The following is an 18,496-nucleotide window of genomic DNA, read 5'->3' as shown; positions in this document are numbered from 1 at the left end:
GCCGTTATCTGCCAAGGTTGCGCAGGTAACTGTTGCAGGGTACTACCCAATCGGATGAGTGACACGTCCCGGGAGGACAGGCACACCACCATCTGTCAAGAGACGTGAGTGCAGTCTGTCGAATTGGCAGGGACTGCACCGTCAGCTAGGAGACGTGGCGCAGTCTGACGGGTACGGTCTTGTCAGATAGAAGCTTCTTGAAAACATCGCATCTCTCAGTCGCGAGCTACCTTGTAGCGAACTCCTAGGGGTACTTCGAGGTGATTCCTCTTAAGGTTGCCTTTGGGGCAGTTTTTCTGCCTAAGTATTGGAGCAAGTTGGTTGCCCTAGCTCGCGAGCTGGGATAGACTTGTCTTGGAGTATTCCCTTTCAGTATATTGGTGGTCCTCGAGCTCGCGCTGTAGCGAGCTGTCCTGCGAGCTCGTTACTTAGTCACGGTTAGGCTGTGGTGTTGAGTTGTTACTTGTGTTGAGTCGTGTCAACGTGTCACCATCTCAAGGGGTCGGGTCAAATCACCCTCCATCAAGATTCAAAGTAATCTAATTGGGTATCAAACTTTTGGAGTCCAATGATGGCTTTAGCAAATAGGGCCCAAGCTAAACAACCCCTAATAAGCTCAACTTGAAAATCATATGCATATATGTTAAATGTTATTATATAACATTTAAATAAAAAATTATATTAATATATATAAGAATGCTATATATTTTTTTATACTAGACTATTTGTAAAGAATCACAGTTTTATAATTAACACGAGCTTCTTTATCAATAGAAAATGTGTAAGCCCGAGCCTAGCCCAACCATTGGGCCTAGATCTTAAGCCTGAGCCCAGCCCTTATATAAAGCCCGAAGCCCGATCTGTACACAAAATGCCTTATTTTCAGTATACTTTTATAACCTAATATTATATTAATTTAGTAACAATTTAATAAATTAATAAAATAATTTATATTTCCTGATAGTAAATTGATATTTACTAATAATTAAAGAAGCATATATATATATATATATATATATATATATATATATATATTATTTATCATATATAACATAAGTACTTTTTATATATGTAAGTATTGGATCGGACTCGGGCCCAGTCTGGGCTTATTTGAGAAAGCCCAAACTCAAGCCCATGGACCTGAAATGTTGTCTAAGCCTAAAAAATAACAGGTCAGGACGGGTCGGGCTGTTGGGCTACCCGGCTCATGAATAGGTCTAATTGTATATATAAACAACTGTATACATCAAAGATCATATGAAATAAAAATGTAAACATCTTTTTTATTTTTTTAAAATGGACTTCTCATAGGTTGGCCTAGCCTGGCCTAGCCCATGACCAGCCAGGCCCACGGCACGGCTGGCGGAAGCATGAAAATGTATATTTAAAGTGTACTCAACAATTGATATTTGTAAAATAAAGAGTTTAAAAGTAATATTTTTCCATAATAATTTTATAAATGTCAATTTTATTATTTGTGCAATATTTAGGGCTGAAATAATTAATAATTGAATGGAGGAAAGCCCAAACATAGGTCCAAGAAACCCAAACCCAAGTTCCATGGCCCAAGTATGAGTGTTGATTCGTTTCCCGTTTTACTCTGTCAGAGTCCAGTATTTTGGGCATATCTTTCTTTATAGATGTTGAAATTCGGTGATTCTTAAGGCTATGAACATCTAAAAGATAGAGCTACAATTCACTTGTTGATAGATTTCTCTAAATCAATCTCTATGTAAGCGAAAATTGAGGGATAAGACGTGGATTCGGGCTGAGAAGATTGAGGAGCCTGACAACACAATAAAAAGGAAAAATCTAACCTAAAAGGTGGATGACTTCCAGAGGTTACTTTGGTATTATTTTCTCAGTCTTTCACATAAGAGAATAGGGGAGAATGGCATCCAAGCATGGCCAAAGCTTCAACAAGGCTAAGGAGGATCTTGATCGATGAGTTTTACTTGTTATTTTACTTTGATTCCTTGAGAGATTTCAATGTTTAATTTTGTTATTGAGAGATTTATTTTATCATTTTGATAAACCCTGAAGTTATATTCTTCAATTTCCCTATAAGATTAGTCATACTCTTTTTATATGCAATTTGTTAGAAAATAATTGATTGGGTAGATTTATTTTATGAGTTGATCATTGACTGTAATACTGTCAATCTGATATGTTGTCGTTCTTGGGTAGCTTGTAAGAATAGATCATTCTGTTCTTTATCAAAAATTAATTCTCTCAGAACAAATACTTTTGTTCTTGTCGTTGGTTTCAATGTTATATTTTCCGATTGTTTGTTTAGGATGTGAAACTTGCAATTGAGTAATAAATAGGAATCAAAGTTGAAACCAGTTAAGCAAATCGATCAAGTGAATCTCGAATCCTTATTCATCACAATACTACTTTTCATCTTCTAATCATCGTTACTTTTATTCAAATATTTTTGTTCTTCTTTTTATTTTTAGAAAATCATTTTTCTATGTTATTCACTCTTAGTGATAACTCCTTTTGTTGGTTTAATCAGCTTCTCTATGGATTCGACACCTAAAGCTACGCTTCAACAACCGCTTAGCCAAAGGTTAATAATTTTGGGCGAGACAAAAATTGGCACCGTTATCGGGGAAGCCAAACCAACAACTGAGTTTGAACATTCTTTACTTCTCTTTTATTTCCTTTATTTGTTTCATTTTCTTTAGTTGTATTTTATTTTCTTAATCTTATTTTCCTTTTCTTTTTTTTGTAAGCCCAAAAAAAAAGAGTTGAGGGTGTATGAATAGACCAAGGGACAAAAGAGGGAGATTTGCTAGACAAATACAAATAGACTCACTACCACTCCTTGAAGAAGTAGCATCTACTTCACCTAGTTCATCCTCTGATTCTAAAACCATGAGTCAACACGAGGACAACCCTGCCAGGCCTTTGAAAGACTACCTGCACCCCACCCGAATAGACACACCATCATGCATTATGTTTCCTCTGAATACACCACAATTTGAATTCAAACTTGGAATGATCCAACTCTTGCCTAATTTCCATGGTTTAGACAGTGAGAGTCTATATGTGCACATTAGGGAATTTGAAGAGGTAATGGCCACCTTTCATAACCGAGTTGATATTGCAGACATTGTTAGGCTGAAATTTTTTCCTTTTTCCCTGAAAGAGAGAGCTAAGAGTTGGCTATATTCTTTAAGACCGAGATCCATAGGTACATGGGCGGAGATGACCCAAACTTTCTTTAACAAGTACTTCCCGCACCATAAGACCAACAACCTTAAGAGACAGATCTCAACCTTTTGTAAAAAGGATAGTGAAACCTTATACTATGCCTGAGAGAGATTCAAAGAGCTACAGAACCTGTGTCCCACCATCGGTATGAAAGTTGGAGGCTATTTAGTTACTTTTATGAGGGATTAATCAGCAGGGAGCGCCAATTCATAGAGATGATGTGTAATGGGGAGTTTTTGCAAAAGGATCCTAAAGAAGTCATAGATTACCTGAATGAGTTAGATGAGAAAGCCCACACGTGGACTGGACCTAGTGCTACTGATAGTACTAATAGGTCACGCCCAACTAGGATTTACCATCTTAAAGAGCAAGACACCTCAAAGCCTAATTAGAAGTTGTAACTAGGAAACTTGAGGCCTTAAAGATGAAAAATAATAAAGTCACCCACACGGTTGCCAGGGTAAAAACTCGAACTTCATCTTTTGTCTGTGGGGGATTGGATCACTTAACTCAGGATTGCCCAACCTATGGTCAAATGAGAGAGGTTTATGAAGAACAGTGTAATGCCTTAGGAATGTAAAGGAAACCTTTCTCACCCTATTCAGAGACCTATAACCCTAGTTGAAGGAACCATCCCAATTTTAGTTGGAAGGATCAAAACCAACCCACATCATCCAACAACAATTGGAGTGTAAAGGCACAACCATCCAAATTTCATCCTGCACCCTAATACAATGCTCGACCGAATAGGAATCCTTTAGAGGGAACACTTCAAGCATTTATAGCGGTACATAATAAGACTAACCAAAAGTTTGAATATGTTATTGCGCAGGTGGTTGAATAGAACAAGGATATTAAGAATCAGATAACTAAACTTACCAATGCTCTTACTATACAAGAGAGAGGCAAAATTCTATCTCAGCCTCAGACCAATCCAAAGGGGCCACATATGGTACAGGGATCCAACTCTGATTTGGAAAACATTAAGGGGGTCCATGCCATCACTACTCACGGTGGTAAGGTTTTAGATGGGCCTTTGCCAAACCCATCTCACAAATGTCACCACTTCGAGCAGAAATGAAAATGTCCCCTCAAAAGAGCCAGAAAAGGAGGTTACGATTCAAGTGCCCTTTCCCCAAGCTCTCAGATCTAGAGGAAAAATTTCAGACAACCAATGTGAGATTTTAGAACATTTGAAAGAATTTAAGATTAATCTACTTTTGTTGCATGCGATTAAGCAAGTACCAGCTTATGCCAAGGTGATTAAGGATCTATGTACCATGAAAAGGAGACACCATGTCATGAAAACTGCATTTATGATAGAACAGGTAAGTGCGGTGATTGAGCAGAGAGCACCGCCAAAGTACAAAGCTCTCTTGGACCTTGGAGCAAGTGTAAATTTAATGCCTTATTCAGTTTACTTGCAATTAGGTCTTGGAGAGATAAAACCCACGTCCGTGGTGTTATAGTTGGCTGACCATTCTATTTGGAAACCAGGGGGATAGTGGAAGATGTTTTGCTTCAGATTGATAAATTCTATTATCCTGTTGATTTTCTGGCTTTAGATACCCAATCTGTAGCTGACAGTGAGTCGAAGATTCTGCTTATTTTAGAAAGACCATTCCTTGCTACAGCCAATGCTCTTATTAATTGTATGAATGGTTTGATGAAACTTTCATTTGGGAATATGACTCTTGAGGTGAACATTTTTCATGTTAGGAAGCAGCCCCGAGACGAGGACGAGTGCTATCATACCTACATGACAGACTCTCTCATTACAGAGGAAGTAGATGAAAGGGAAAATTCTGAATCTTTAAAATATCTCTCCTCTGTAATTCTGATTTGAATTATGAATTTTTGTTTTATCCTATTAATGATGTTTCTAATGTTTCCTTTATTTCTAATCACACGCAGGATAAGCAAAAGAAGTTTTGGAAACTACGCTTTGAGGAATTGCCACGTGAGAGAGACCAACCGAAGCCATCTTCTATGGAGACACCTAAAGTGGAGTTATCCCCACTACCTAAAGGATTGAAACATGCATTTTTGGGACCAGGTGATACCTTTCCTGTTATAATATCTTCTAAACTTAGTGTTGAGCAGGATGAGAAATTGATAAATCTGTTAAGAGAACATAAGGCTGCACTAGGTTATACCATAGCTGACATTAAAGGTAAAAGCCCACTGATATGTTCCCATAGGATTCATTTAGAAGAAGGAACTATCCCACATCGAGACCCCCAAAGAAGACTGAACCTAATAATGAAAGTTGTTAAAAAGGAGGTCTTAAAACTGTTAGGCGCAGGAATCATATATCTTATATCTGATAGTAAATGGGTTAGTCCTACAAAGGTTGTGCCAAAGAAATCAGGGGTCACAGTAGTTGAAAATTAAGAAGGAGTTCTTGTTCCTACTAGGGTAGTAATTGGGTGGCACATGTGCATTGATTATAGGAAATTAAACGTAGCCACTTGGAAAGACCATTTTCTATTGCCATTTATTGACCAAATCTTAGAACATGTGGCTGGCCCATCCTTTCTATTGCTTTCTTGATGGTTATTCAGGCTATTATCAAATTGAGATAGCTTTAGAAGATCAGGATAATACTACTTTTACATGTCCTTTTAGTACTTATGCTTTCCGTAGGATGCCATTTGGTTTATGTAATGCCCCATCTACTTTTCAACGTTGCATGCTTAGTGTGTTTTCTGATGTGGTTGAAAAATGCATGGAATTCTTTATACATGATTTGACTGTTTTTGGTGATTCTTTTGATTCATGCTTAATTAATTTGAAAACGGTTTTGACTAGGTATGAAGAAAAAGAGCTTGTGCTTAACTGGGAAAAATGCCATTTCATGGTGTCTTCAGGTATAGTTTTGGGACACATTGTGTCTGAAAGATGAATAGAGGTTGACAAGGCCAAAATAGAGTTGATCTCTAAATTGCACCAACCATGTAATCACCATATTGGAATCTTCCATTTGAGATTATGTGTGATGCTAGTAACTATGCAATGGAAGCTGTTTTAGGACAACGAAGGGAGGGGAAGCCCTTTGTTATTTATTATGATAGTAGAACTCTTAATAATGCTCAAAGGAATTATTCTACAACTGAAAATGAGCTACTAGCTATTGTTTTTGCTTTAGATAAATTCCATGCTTATCACATTGGTTCACCTATTACTGTGTTTGCTGACAATGCAGCCCTTAAGCACCTTCTTTCTAAGAAGGACGCTAAGGCTCGCTTGATTAGGTGGATTTTGCTTTTGTAGGAATTTGATCTAACGATCAAGGATAAGAAGGGTGTTGAAAATGTGGTGGCTGATCATTTGTCCCGATTAGAGTTCAATAATTCTACTGATGGTGACCCATCCATTTGGGATGATTTCCCCAATGAGCATTTGTTCACCGTTAGCCAAGTGCCATGGTATGCCCACATCGTTAACTATTTGGTTTCAGGTGAAGTTCCATCGAACTGGAGTGCACAAGATAAGTGTAAGTTCTTGGTTGAGGTAAGAATTTTTTTTTTTTTGGATGATACCTACTTGTTTCAGTATTGCCCTGACCAAATCATGAGGCGTTGTATTCCAGAAAGTGAGATTAATAGTGTCCTTAATTTCTGTCATTCTGAAGCTTGTGGTGGCCATTTTTCTCTGAAGAAGACTGCTGCAAAGGTTTTGCAAAGTGCTCTTTAGTGGCCTACTTTGTTTAAGGATACTAATGCCTTTTATCGTTCTTGTGATATGTGCCAAAGGTTAGGTACATTAACTCGTCGTCACATGATGCCCCTTAACCCCATCTTGTTTATTGAGATTTTTTACTGTTGGGGTATTGATTTCATGGGGCCAATTTTGCCTTATTTTGGTTATCTTTATATTCTGCTTGTTGTTGACTGTGTCTAAATGAGTTGAAGTTGTGTCATGTCGTACTAATGATAACAAAGTTGTTGTTAAGTTCTTAAAAGAAAATGTGTTATCTTGGTATGGTACGCCATGTGTGATCATTAGTGATCAAGGGGCACATTTTTGTAATCGTTCTTTTGAAGCTTTGATACACAGGTACGATGTTATTCACAAGGTGCCAACTGTTTACCATCCACAAACCAATGGGCAAGCTGAGTTAGCTAATAGAGAGGTCAAGAAAATTTTGGAAAAGACGGTCAACCTGAACCGTAAAGATTGCCCTTTACGCCTTTCTAATGCACTTTGGGTGTACCGCACTGCTTACAAAACTATCCTTGGAATGTCACCATACCGAATCATTTATGGGAAAGCATGTCATTTACCTGTAAAGCTTGAGCATAAAGCTTATTGGGTTGTTAAAGCACTTAATTTTGATTTAAATGCTGCAAGTATTTAAAGGGAAGTTACAGTTGTTAGAGATAAAAGAACTGAGGAATGATGCATATGATAATTCTAGGATCTACAAAGGTGACATCCCAAGATACAAAGCGGGTGCCACGAACTGGATCAAAACAACATAACCCTTTTGTATAGAGGCATATCCCAGAAACACACACTTATGATCCTTAGGTTCAAATTTATGCTTTTGGTGACTATGAATATGCACATAACAAATACACCCAAATACACGGAGAGGGAGAGAAGAGATCCTCATCCGGGAAGAGAAGACTGAAGGGGGTTTTAAAGCCAAGGACCCTGAGGGCATAAGGTTGATTAGGTAGGTAGCAATATGAACAGCATCTCCCCAAAACTTTACAGGAACATGGGATGCAAATAAAAGGGATCCGGCAACCTCAACCACATGTCTGTTCTTTCTTTCCGCCACCTCGTTTTGTTGTGGAGTGTAGGAATATGAACTTTGATGAATAACCCCAAAAGTTTCAAGATAGGTGGAGAGATTTCTCTCAAAATACTCCTTAGCATTGTCATAATGGAATATTTTGAAACGAGTATTAAACTGGGTGATGATGAGTTCATGAAAATTTTTCACAATATTGGGTACTTCATCCCGAGATTTCATGAGATAAATTTAAGTATAACGAGAATAATCATCAATAAAAAGGATAAAATACCTGTAGCCCCCCATGGTTGGCATGTGATATGGCCCCCCCACATCAGAGTGAACAATATGGAAACGAGAAAGTGATCTTTTATTACTGATTGAATAGGAATGTCTACAATGTTTTGCTAGCTCACATGACTCACAATGAAGACTAGATAAAGACACTCCTTTAAACATAACTGGGAACAGATGACTTAAAGAAGAAAAAGACAAATGACCGAACCGAAAATGACATAACAAAATTTTGTTAACAGACTCTGACACAATTGACTCGAAAGCAACTCCATAAGGTGGTCCAAAGGCTTGATCCGGTGTGTCCAACAGGTATATCCCGTTCGCCTCATGGCCACTCCCAATCATCCTTTGAGACTGCAGGTCCTGGAAAACACAATGAGTGGGAAAGAAAGTTATGTTGCAGTTCATGTACTTTGTTAAGCTACTAACAGATAAAAGATTTGTGTTAAGCTTAGAAACATGGAGAACAGAAGATAAGAATAGGGTGTCAGAGGTCTTTATATCTCCTTTACCAGAGATGGGAGCAAAGGACCCATCGGCAAGGGATGTTTTCTCTTTCCCAGAGAGGAGATGATATGAACAAAAAAGGTTAGATAGGCTGGTCATATGGTCTGATGCACCGGAATCTATAATCCAAGGGATTTTATGATTACCTGATATTGAAGAATGATTTGTTGAGGCATATGTACCTGAGTGGGCAAAAGCCGATGAAGATGATGCATTGTTGGAAGGGTGGGCTGAAGAAACTATAGCTTCCAAGTGATTTAGGAGCCTCTCATACTTTTCAAAGTCTAATTTCATTGCAGCCAACTGCTCAATTGTTGATTTTTCCTCTCTCCTAACTTCCCCCTTCAGGTACTGTAGCAACATTAGCAGTCTTGGGTTTTCCCACTTGACTGCCCATCTTAGGGTTGTTCTTAAACCTCTCAAGGAGTAGTCCAGGATGAAGTTTCCAGTATGTGTCCTTGGTATGACGTGGTTTCTTGCAATATTCACACACCTGCTCCCTTTTTTCAGTAGGCCCCTTAGATTTCATTCCCGCATGTGCAAGGTGTTCTGTAGGTGGACTCTACAACTGGACCTGTCGTCTACTATCCTCACTACTTATCATGGCATATGCCTGTGATAGAGTAACCTCATCTCTGGCCAAAATATTCTGTTTGATAATATCAAACTCAGGGTTGAGCCCAACATCCTTTTTACTCTCCCATACCACAGTTTCCATAACATCAATTTCCTGCCATAGGGATTTTAGTATAGAGTAATAGATTGCTACACTCTTCTCCCCCTGTCTCAGGTTCTTCACATCACTTTTCAATTTGTATGCTCGGGCTACATTCAGTTTCTGTGAATAAGTCTCAGTTACACTGTCCCATATCTCCTTAGCAGAAAACATCCAGAAATAGTGTTGGCTTATATGAGGTTGCATAGAGTTAACTAACCATCCTATAACGGTATAGTTCTCTTGCATTCATCTCTCAAATTCAGGATCTGTTTCCTCAGGTTTCACCTTACTGCCTGTGAGATGCCCGAGTTTTCCTCTAGTACAAATATAAATTTTTATAGACTGTGCCCAGGCAAGATAGTTCGTCCCATCTAGCTTAATCGTGGTAACACCAGTCAAAACGGAATCTACTGGAGCATTTTCAGAAACTGACACCTGCTTGAACTCACTTCCGTATGTCTCCATTAATCAAACGGAAATCAAAGAACTGCAAAAAATAACTATGCAAACTTACTTGGAGTCAAACTAGAACTAGGGTGCTTGAAAACTAAGGTTTTGCTCCATCCAGCGGATGGGAGGAAGAGAGAAGATGGTGCCGCACCAACTAGACTGACCCAAACTCTTCCAAACTTGAACCGCCCTCCTTTAGCAGTCACAAGACAACTTCCAAGCACAGAGCGCCACACCCAAGCTTCACCTTTCCTGATAACCTCGAAAATCTCTAGTTTGTTAGGGTTTCGGGCAACAGCAAAACAACATCACTTCTTGGCAATATTCGGCCAGAACTTAAATCTCCAAACCCTTCTACCAACTAGGCAAGTGATTCTCCATACACTCTTGATTTTATAGTGTACAGGAACGAAGAAAAGGAAGAAAGCAGAACTGTACCCGCTCTGATACCAAGATGTAAATCAATCCTCTAATATCAGATTTAAAAACAATGATTAACAGAACAAATCAGAGCTGAATAATAGTGCAAGAGCTGTGTATGTCGAAGAGAAGAGGTAAGAGGAGTCAAATAATACACCCTTCTACCCTAACCCTATTTATTAATCTCCAAAAATTAATGATGACAAGTATGCCTTTAAGTGGGCGGCCAGCTTGGCAATTACATAAAGAAAATAAAACAAAAATAAATAACAGGCCCATTAAGTGAGGCCCATCAACATAAAATAAAAGATAAAAAAAAAGGATATCACACAAGAGGCTGTTAGGGCCCATTCGGCCTAGTCTCTTTACACTGAGGTAACAGGTCAGCCTTCTACTAACCCATCTCTGACTGTCCCAGACCTTGACCTTCCTATTGCTCTCCGCAAAGCAAGCGGAAGTGTACAGCCCATTGTATCTCCAAACACTTGTCTTACAGCCTTCTCTCTCCTTCATACTACTCCTTTCTTGCCTCTGTTTCTTCCCATGTGATACCCAAGTCAGTACCGAAAGCATTATCTCAAGCTGAATGAAGGGATGCTATGATGGCCGAACTAGATGCATTGCATAAGAACCATACCTGGGATATTGTTAACTTGCCGGAAGGGAATGAACCAAATGGGTTGTAAATGGGTGTTTACCATTAAATATCACTCTGATGGCTCTGTTGAGAGGTTTAAGGCTCGGTTGGTTGCTAAGGGCTACACTCAAATGTATGGCATTGACTATCTTGAGACATTTGCTCATGTAGCTAAGATGAGCTCAGTCAGGGTTTTGCTATCTCTATCTGCTAATTTTGACTGGCCCCTACACCAGTTTGATGTTAAAAATGCCTTCTTGAATGGAGACCTGTACGAAGAGGTCTATATGTCTCTACCTCCAAGAGTATATGGAAAAGAAATGAAAGGCAAGGTGTGTAAACTACACAAATCTATTTATGGTCTCAAACAGTCTCATCGGGCTTGGTTTGAAAGGTTTAGGGTTGTTCTTGTCTCCTTTGGCTATACTCAAACTCAATCTGATCATACTCTGTTTTTAAAGAGAAATGACTCTCTGGGGACCTTCTTGATTGTTTATATTGATGATATTGTGGTCACGGGTAATGACACTGAAGAGGTTAATAAACTAAAAGGATTTCTCAACTCTGAATTTGAAATCAAGGATTTGGGAGACCTTCGATATTTCCTAAGCATTGAAGTTGCTCGATGTAAGGATGGTATCTTCATTTTTTAGCGTAAATGTCCATGATCTCCTTGCTAAAACTGGTAAACTTGGAGCTAAACCCATCTCCACTCCTTTTGATCCTAATCATAAGCTTTCTGCTACAGATGGTGAATTTTTGTCTGATAAGGGAGTGTTTCAGAAACTGCTTGGGAAGTTGTTATACCTTTGCATGACTCGGCCAGATATTTCCTATGCAGTAAGTGTTATTAGTCAATTTATGCATTTTCCCAAAGATACTTATTTAGCTGCTGCAGAAAGGGTTTTGTGCTACTTGAAAGGTACCCCAGGGAAAGGTATTCTATTTGCTAAACATGGTCACATGAAGCTAGAAGTTTTCACTGATGCCAATTGGGCAGGATGTATTGATGATAGGAGATCCACCTCTAGTTATTATGCTCTGGTTGCTGGGAATATTGTGTCATGGAGTAAGAAACAGTTTGTAGTTGCTAGATCCTCAACTGAAGCAGAACACAGGGCAATGGCACATGGTGTGTCAGAATTACTGTAGCTACGTTCCCTTCTAGAAGAATTGAGGGTGGACTACGAGAAACCAATGATGCTCTATTGTGACAACCAAGCAGCTATCGACATTGCACATAATCCTATTCAACATGACAGAACCAAGCACATTGAGGTTGATAAGCATTTTATAAGGAAAAGAGTTTCCTCGGGAGAAGTTTGGTTATCATTCATCACATCAGAAGAGCAACTGGCTGATATCTTGACCAAGGGAGTTCCAAGAGGGAAAATGAGAAACTATATAAGCAAGCTGGGCATGATTGACATCTATGCTCAGCTTGAGGGGGAGTGTAAAAAGACTGGGCCGAATGGGCCCTAGCATTTCTCTTGTAATATCTTTTATTTTATTGTTGATGGGCCACACTTAATGGGTATGTTATTTCTCCTTGTTTTATTCTCTTTATGTAACTGCCAAGCTGGCTGCCCACTTAAGGGTATTCTTGTCATCATCTAATTTTTAGATCTTAATAAAATAGGGTTAGAGGAGAATGGAGAATTATTCGATTCCTTCCCTTACCTCCTCTTTTCGCCATCTTCTTCTCTTGTATTGTTGTTCATACTTTTCCTTTGTTTCTTCTAATCCCTAAATTTGTTCTTAATATTTGAGGACTGATTTGCATCTAACAAAAAGAAGAGAAAGAGAGAGAGAGAGAGAGAGAGAGAGAGAATTGGGCACATGCTATGAATAGAAGACTTACAACTAAAAACCTTGATTATGTGATACATAGTACACAATATTGAAGAAGTAAACTAATGATGGTGACTGCTATAAGTGAAAGGTTTCTCCATCTGCTAATTATTGGTGGTCAACAGCTTCATTGGTTCTAGTTATATGCACAGGCTCTTCAATATTGGAAGAAGCTGCATAATTTTACAGCCATCCTACTACCACTTGAGAATCTCTTTCAATTAAAAGATATTCCACCCCAAGTTGGTTGGCAAGCTGGATCCGTTGAACAAAAGCTAGTAACTCAGCTCTTGTGGAGTCTCCGACTCCCACTAGTCTTGAGAACAAGAAATAATGTTGTTGTCATTATTCCTTAGCACACCCCCTACACCTGAAGGGCCAAGGTTACTGATAAGCCTATATTTGTACATATTTTCATTCCTCTAACTTGATGATTTTGGTAATAATGTTTTTAGAATTAGCAATGGTATTGCACTAATTATGACGAAATTGTCTTGCAAGATGATTTAGAGCTTAATTGTGCAATTTTAAGGAGGAGTTCAATCTAATTGATCAAGATGGTTGGCGAGTGCTGGTTAGTATTGGAAAATTTTTAATTGGTTCTACCTGGTTTGGCTAGAATCAGTTTTCTAGTATTTGATTGAATGGTTTGATTAACCATAGCGATAATCGATGTTTGCCAGATGGATTTATCTATGTTGAGTTGGTTTCATTAGTATCTGGAACGGTTGGTTTGAAAGTGAGTCCTCAAAAATTGTTTGCATCTTCTTTTAGCTTTGTTGTCTTTAATTTGGCATTATCTTGACAGGTTACATTTGTTTGGATACTCTTGGATTGTTTTAAGTTGATTTCAGCTACGTTTTGCATAGACGGTCTTCTTTAGTTAATGTCTTGATTGTTTAGTTTGGATTTGTTATATAATGTGATAGATTTTTACCAGGCTTCTATTATAACTCTAGGTGGGTGAATTTATCTTATCAAGATATGATGGGTTCATCTAAAGTAGAATAGTGACTTTTGAGTTGAAATACACCTGACTCTTATCGATTGAATTGATTATGTCAGGTTTCTTCTTTGAGTTGTTTAGTTTCTTTAAGTGGTGGGATTGTTTTGATTGATATTTGCAACCCAAGCACAAAGAAACAAACTCTCACTTGAACCCTACATCTTAGAATTTAGGGTTAAGACCCTTTCTTGGTTTCTAAAAACCAAGAAAAGGTACTAACCCAAATATGGCCATATTGGGAAAAAAAATGTCACATGGCCATTAGTGTCAAGGTATGCATCATTTGGATTATTAACCCAAACGAATAGAGAGAAATTATCATCACTTGTCCCCTAAATCTTATAGTTAGGTCCGAGATCCTTTCTCGGTTTCTGAAAACCAAGAAAAGTTGTTGAAGCAAAAGGTGACCAAATTAGAAAAAAATAATTGTCACATTGGCCATTAGTATCAAGGTATGCATCATATGGATTATAAACCCAAATGAGTAGAAAGACTAAAAACCAAGAAAATTTACAGGACCCATATGAGGCTAAGTTGGACTAATTTTTCATCAATCTGGCCATCGTTGTCGAAATTTAAATGACCCGGATTAGTAACTCAAGCAGAAAGAAAGAAACTCCCACTTGAACCGTACATCTTAGGATTTTGGGTTCAAAACTTTTATTGGTTTCTAAAAACAGAGAAAAGTTACTGAACCCAAATGCGGTCAAATTAGAGAATAAAAGTCTCCTTGGCCATTAGTGTCAACGTATGCATCATATGGAATATTAACTCAAATGAGTAGAGAGAAATTGTCACTTGTCCCCTGTATCTTATGGTAGGGTTGAGAACTTTCTCGATTTCTGAAACCAAGAAAATTTAAGGGACCCATATGAGTCCAAATTAGATTCATTTTTCATCAATCTGGCCACTAGTGTCGAAGTTTATGTCAACCGTATTAGTAACCAAAACACAAAGAAAAAAACACTCACTTGGCCCTTACATCTTAGGGTTTAGGGTTCAGAACCTTTTTTAGTTTTTGAGACCAAGAAAAGTTACTAAACCTAAATGTGGCCAAATTAGAAAAACAAAAATGTCTCCTTGGGCATTAGTGTCAAAGTATGCATCATATGGATTATTATCTCAAATTAGTAGAGATAAATTTTCACTTGTCCCTTAGATCTGATAGTTAGGGCTGAGAACTTTTCCTGGTTTCTTAAAACCAAGTAAATTTAAGGAATCCATACAGTGCCAAGTTAGACTAATTTTTCATCAATTTGGCCACCGGTGTTGAAGTTTACATTGTTGTATTAATAACCCAATAAGAGAGAAAGAAAGTCTCACTTGGCCCTACATCTTAGGATTTAAGGCTCAAAACCTTTCTTGGTTTCCGAAAACCAAGAAAAGTTACTAAATCCACTTGTGGCCAAATTAGAAAAAAAAAATTGTCACCTTCGCCATTAGTGTCAAATTGTGCATCATATGGAAAGTAACTCAAACGAGTAGAGAGAAATTGTCACTTGTCCCCAAGATCTTATGGTTAGGGCTCAGAAGCATTCTCAGTTTCTAAAAACCAAGAAAGTTTAAGGGCCCATATGAGGCCAAGTTAGACTATTTTGTCATTGATCTAACCACCAGTGTCGATGTTTACATCAACCATATTAGCAATTTAAGCACAAAGAAAGAAACTCTCACTCGGCCCCTACATCTTAGGATTTAGGTTTTAGAACTTTTCTTGGTTTTCACACAAAGAAAATTTGTTGCACCCTAATGTAGCCAAATTAGAAAAAAAAATCTCCTTGGCCATTAGTGTCAAGGTAAGCATCATATGGATTAATAACCCAAAATAGTAGAGAGAAATGGTCACTTGTCCCTTAGATCTTATGGTTAGGGCAGAGACCTTTTCTCAATTTCTGAAAACATAAAAAATTTACAAAATCCATATGAGGCCAAATTAGACTAACTTTTCATCAATCTAGCCACTAGTGTCAAAATTTACATCACTCGTATTTTGACCCAAGCAAAAAGAAAGAAACTCTCACTTGACCCCTACATCTTAGGATTTAGGGTTTAAAACATTTCTTAGTTTCTAAAAACCAAGAAAAGTTACTGAACCCAAATGTGGCTGTATTAGAAAAAAAAATTGTCACATTGGCTATTAGTGTCAAGTTATGCATCATATTATTATTAACCCAAATGAGTAGAGAGACATTGTCACTTTCCCCCTAGATCTTAGGGTTAGGGCTGAGAAGCATTTTCAATTTCTAACAACCAAGAAAATTTACGAGCCCATATGAGGCTAAATTAGACTATTTTTTCATCGATCTGGCCAGTAGTGTCAAAATTTACAATAACCGTATTAGTAACATAAACACAAAGAAAGAAACTCTCACTCGGCCCCAACATCTTAGGATTTAGGGTTCAGAACCTTTTATGCTTTTTCAAATCCAAGAAATGTTGTAGCATCCAAATGTGGCCAAATTAGAAAAAAAAAATTCTCCTAGGCCATTAGTGTCAAGGTATTTATCATATAGATTTTAACCCAAATGAGTAGAGAGAAATTTTCATCACTTATCCCCTAGATCTTATGGTTATGGCTAAGAACCTTTGTCGGTTTCTAAAAACCAAGAAAATTTACAGAACCCATACGAAGCCAAGTTAGACTAATTTTTAATCAATCTGGCCACCGGTGTCCAAGTTTACATCACCCGGATTAATAACCCAAGTACGAAGAAATGAACGGTCACTTGGCCCCTACATCTTAGGATTTAAGGTTCAGAAATTTTCTCGGTATCTAAAAGCCAAGAAAATTTATGGGAACCATATGAGGTCAAGTAAGACTAATTTTTCATCAATTTGGCCACCGGTGTCAAAGTTTACATCACCTGGAATAGTAACCCAAGCAGAAAGAAAGAAACTCTCATTTGCCCCCTATATCTTAAGATTTAGGGTTCAGAACTTTTCATGGTTTCTGAAAACCAATAAACGTTATTGAACCCAAATGTAGTGAAATTAGAAAAAATTTGTCTCCTTGGCCATTAGTGTCAAGGTATGCATCATATGGATTATTAACCCAAATGAGTAGAGAGAAATTGTCACTTGTCCCTTAAATCTTATGGTTAGGACTATTAACCTTCATTTATGAAAACCAACAAAACTTATGGAAGCCATTTGAGGCCAAGTTAGACTAATTTTTCATCAATTTGGGCACCGGTATCGAAGTTTACATCAGCCGTATTAGTAACTCAAGCATAAAGAAAGAAACTCACTTGGCCCCCACATCTTAGGATTTATGGTTCAGAAACTTTCTTTGTTTCTGAAAACCAAGAAAAGTTACTGAAACAAAATGTGGCAATATTAGAAAATAATTTAACCTTGGCCAAATTTACGGGACACATATGAGGCCGAATTAGACTAATTTTTCATCAATCTGACCACTAGTGTCGAATGTTAAATGACCTGGATTTGTAACCCAACCACAAAGAAAGAAACTCCCACTTGGCCCCTACATCTTAGGATCTAGGGTACAGAACCTTTCTTAGTTTCTGAAAACCATGAAAAATTACTGGACCCAAATGTAGCCAAGTTAAAATAAAAAAAAAAAATTGTCTCCTTGGCCATTAATGTCAACGTATGCATCATATGGATTATTATCCCAAATTTGTAGAGAGAAATTGTCACTTGTCCCTTAGATCTTATGGTTAGGGATTAGAACATTTTCCCGGTTTCTGAAAACCAAGAAAAGTTATTTGTAGAGAGAAATTGTCACTTGTGACTTGTCCAAATATTTCATCAATCTAGCCACCGATGTCCATGTTTACAACACCCAGATTAATAATCCAAGAACAAAGAAAGAAACAATCACTTGGACCATACATCTTATGATTTATGGTTCAAAACCTTTCTTGATTTCTGTAAACCAAGAAAAGTTACCAATCCCAAATGTGACCAAATTAGAAAAACAATTGTCACCTTGGCCATTAATGTCAAGGTATGCATCATATGGATTATTAACCCAAATGAGTAGAGAGAAATTGTCACTTGTTCCCTAAATCTTATGGTTAGGGCTGAGAAGATTTCTCGATTTCTGAAAACCAAGAAAATTTATGGGACCCACATTAGGCCAAGTTAGACTAATTTTTCATCAATCTTGCCACCAGTTTCGAAGTTTAAATGACCTGGATTTGTAACCCAAGCACAAATAAACAAACTCTTACTTGGCCCCTACATCTTAGGATTTAGGGTTTAGACCCTTTCTTGGTTTCTGAAAACCAAGAAAAGGTTTTGGACGCAAATGTGGCCATATTGGGAAAAAATTGTCACCTTGAACATTAGTGTCAAGGTATGCATCGTTTGGATTGTTAACCCAAACGAGTAGAGAGAAATTGCCATCACTTGTCACCTAGATCTTATGGTTAGGTCTGAGAACCTTTCACGATTTCCGAAAACCAAGAAAATTTACGACATCTATAGGAGGCCAAGTTAGGCTAATTTTTCATCAATCTGGCCACCGATGTCCAATTTTGCATCACCTAGATTAGTAATCGAAGCACAAAGAAAGAAACGGCCACTTGGCACCTACATCTTAGGATTTAGGGTTCAAACCCTTTCTTGGTTTCTGAAAACTAAGAAAAGGTTTTGGACGCAAATGTGGCAATATTGGAAAAA

General features: G+C 37.8%; 1 protein-coding gene and 1 non-coding gene across 2 annotated transcripts; one reads left to right on the top strand and one right to left on the bottom strand.

The window, feature by feature from the left end:
- Positions 1-3,261: 3,261 nt before the first annotated feature.
- On the bottom strand, positions 3,262-3,367 carry LOC148800862 (small nucleolar RNA R71). Its single transcript, XR_016071080.1, has one exon. It is a non-coding gene; the product is annotated as a small nucleolar RNA R71 (small nucleolar RNA).
- An 880-nt stretch (positions 3,368-4,247) lies between these two features.
- Positions 4,248-12,144, top strand: LOC109115953 (uncharacterized). Its single transcript, XM_088903853.1, has 10 exons — positions 4,248-4,547; positions 4,745-5,050; positions 5,134-5,392; positions 5,784-5,882; positions 6,031-6,089; positions 6,493-6,732; positions 6,775-6,904; positions 7,134-7,200; positions 7,279-7,571; positions 11,870-12,144. The coding sequence occupies exons 1-10, from the start codon at positions 4,248-4,250 to the stop codon at positions 12,142-12,144; spliced, it is 2,028 nt and encodes a 675-aa protein (XP_088759979.1).
- The last annotated feature ends 6,352 nt before the right edge of the window (positions 12,145-18,496 follow it).

This window comes from Nelumbo nucifera, chromosome 4 (genome assembly GCF_055504915.1).
Source record: "Nelumbo nucifera cultivar China Antique chromosome 4, China Antique-T2T, whole genome shotgun sequence".
Taxonomy (NCBI): Eukaryota; Viridiplantae; Streptophyta; class Magnoliopsida; order Proteales; family Nelumbonaceae; genus Nelumbo; species Nelumbo nucifera.
This window is presented reverse-complemented; position numbering and strand designations above follow the sequence as displayed.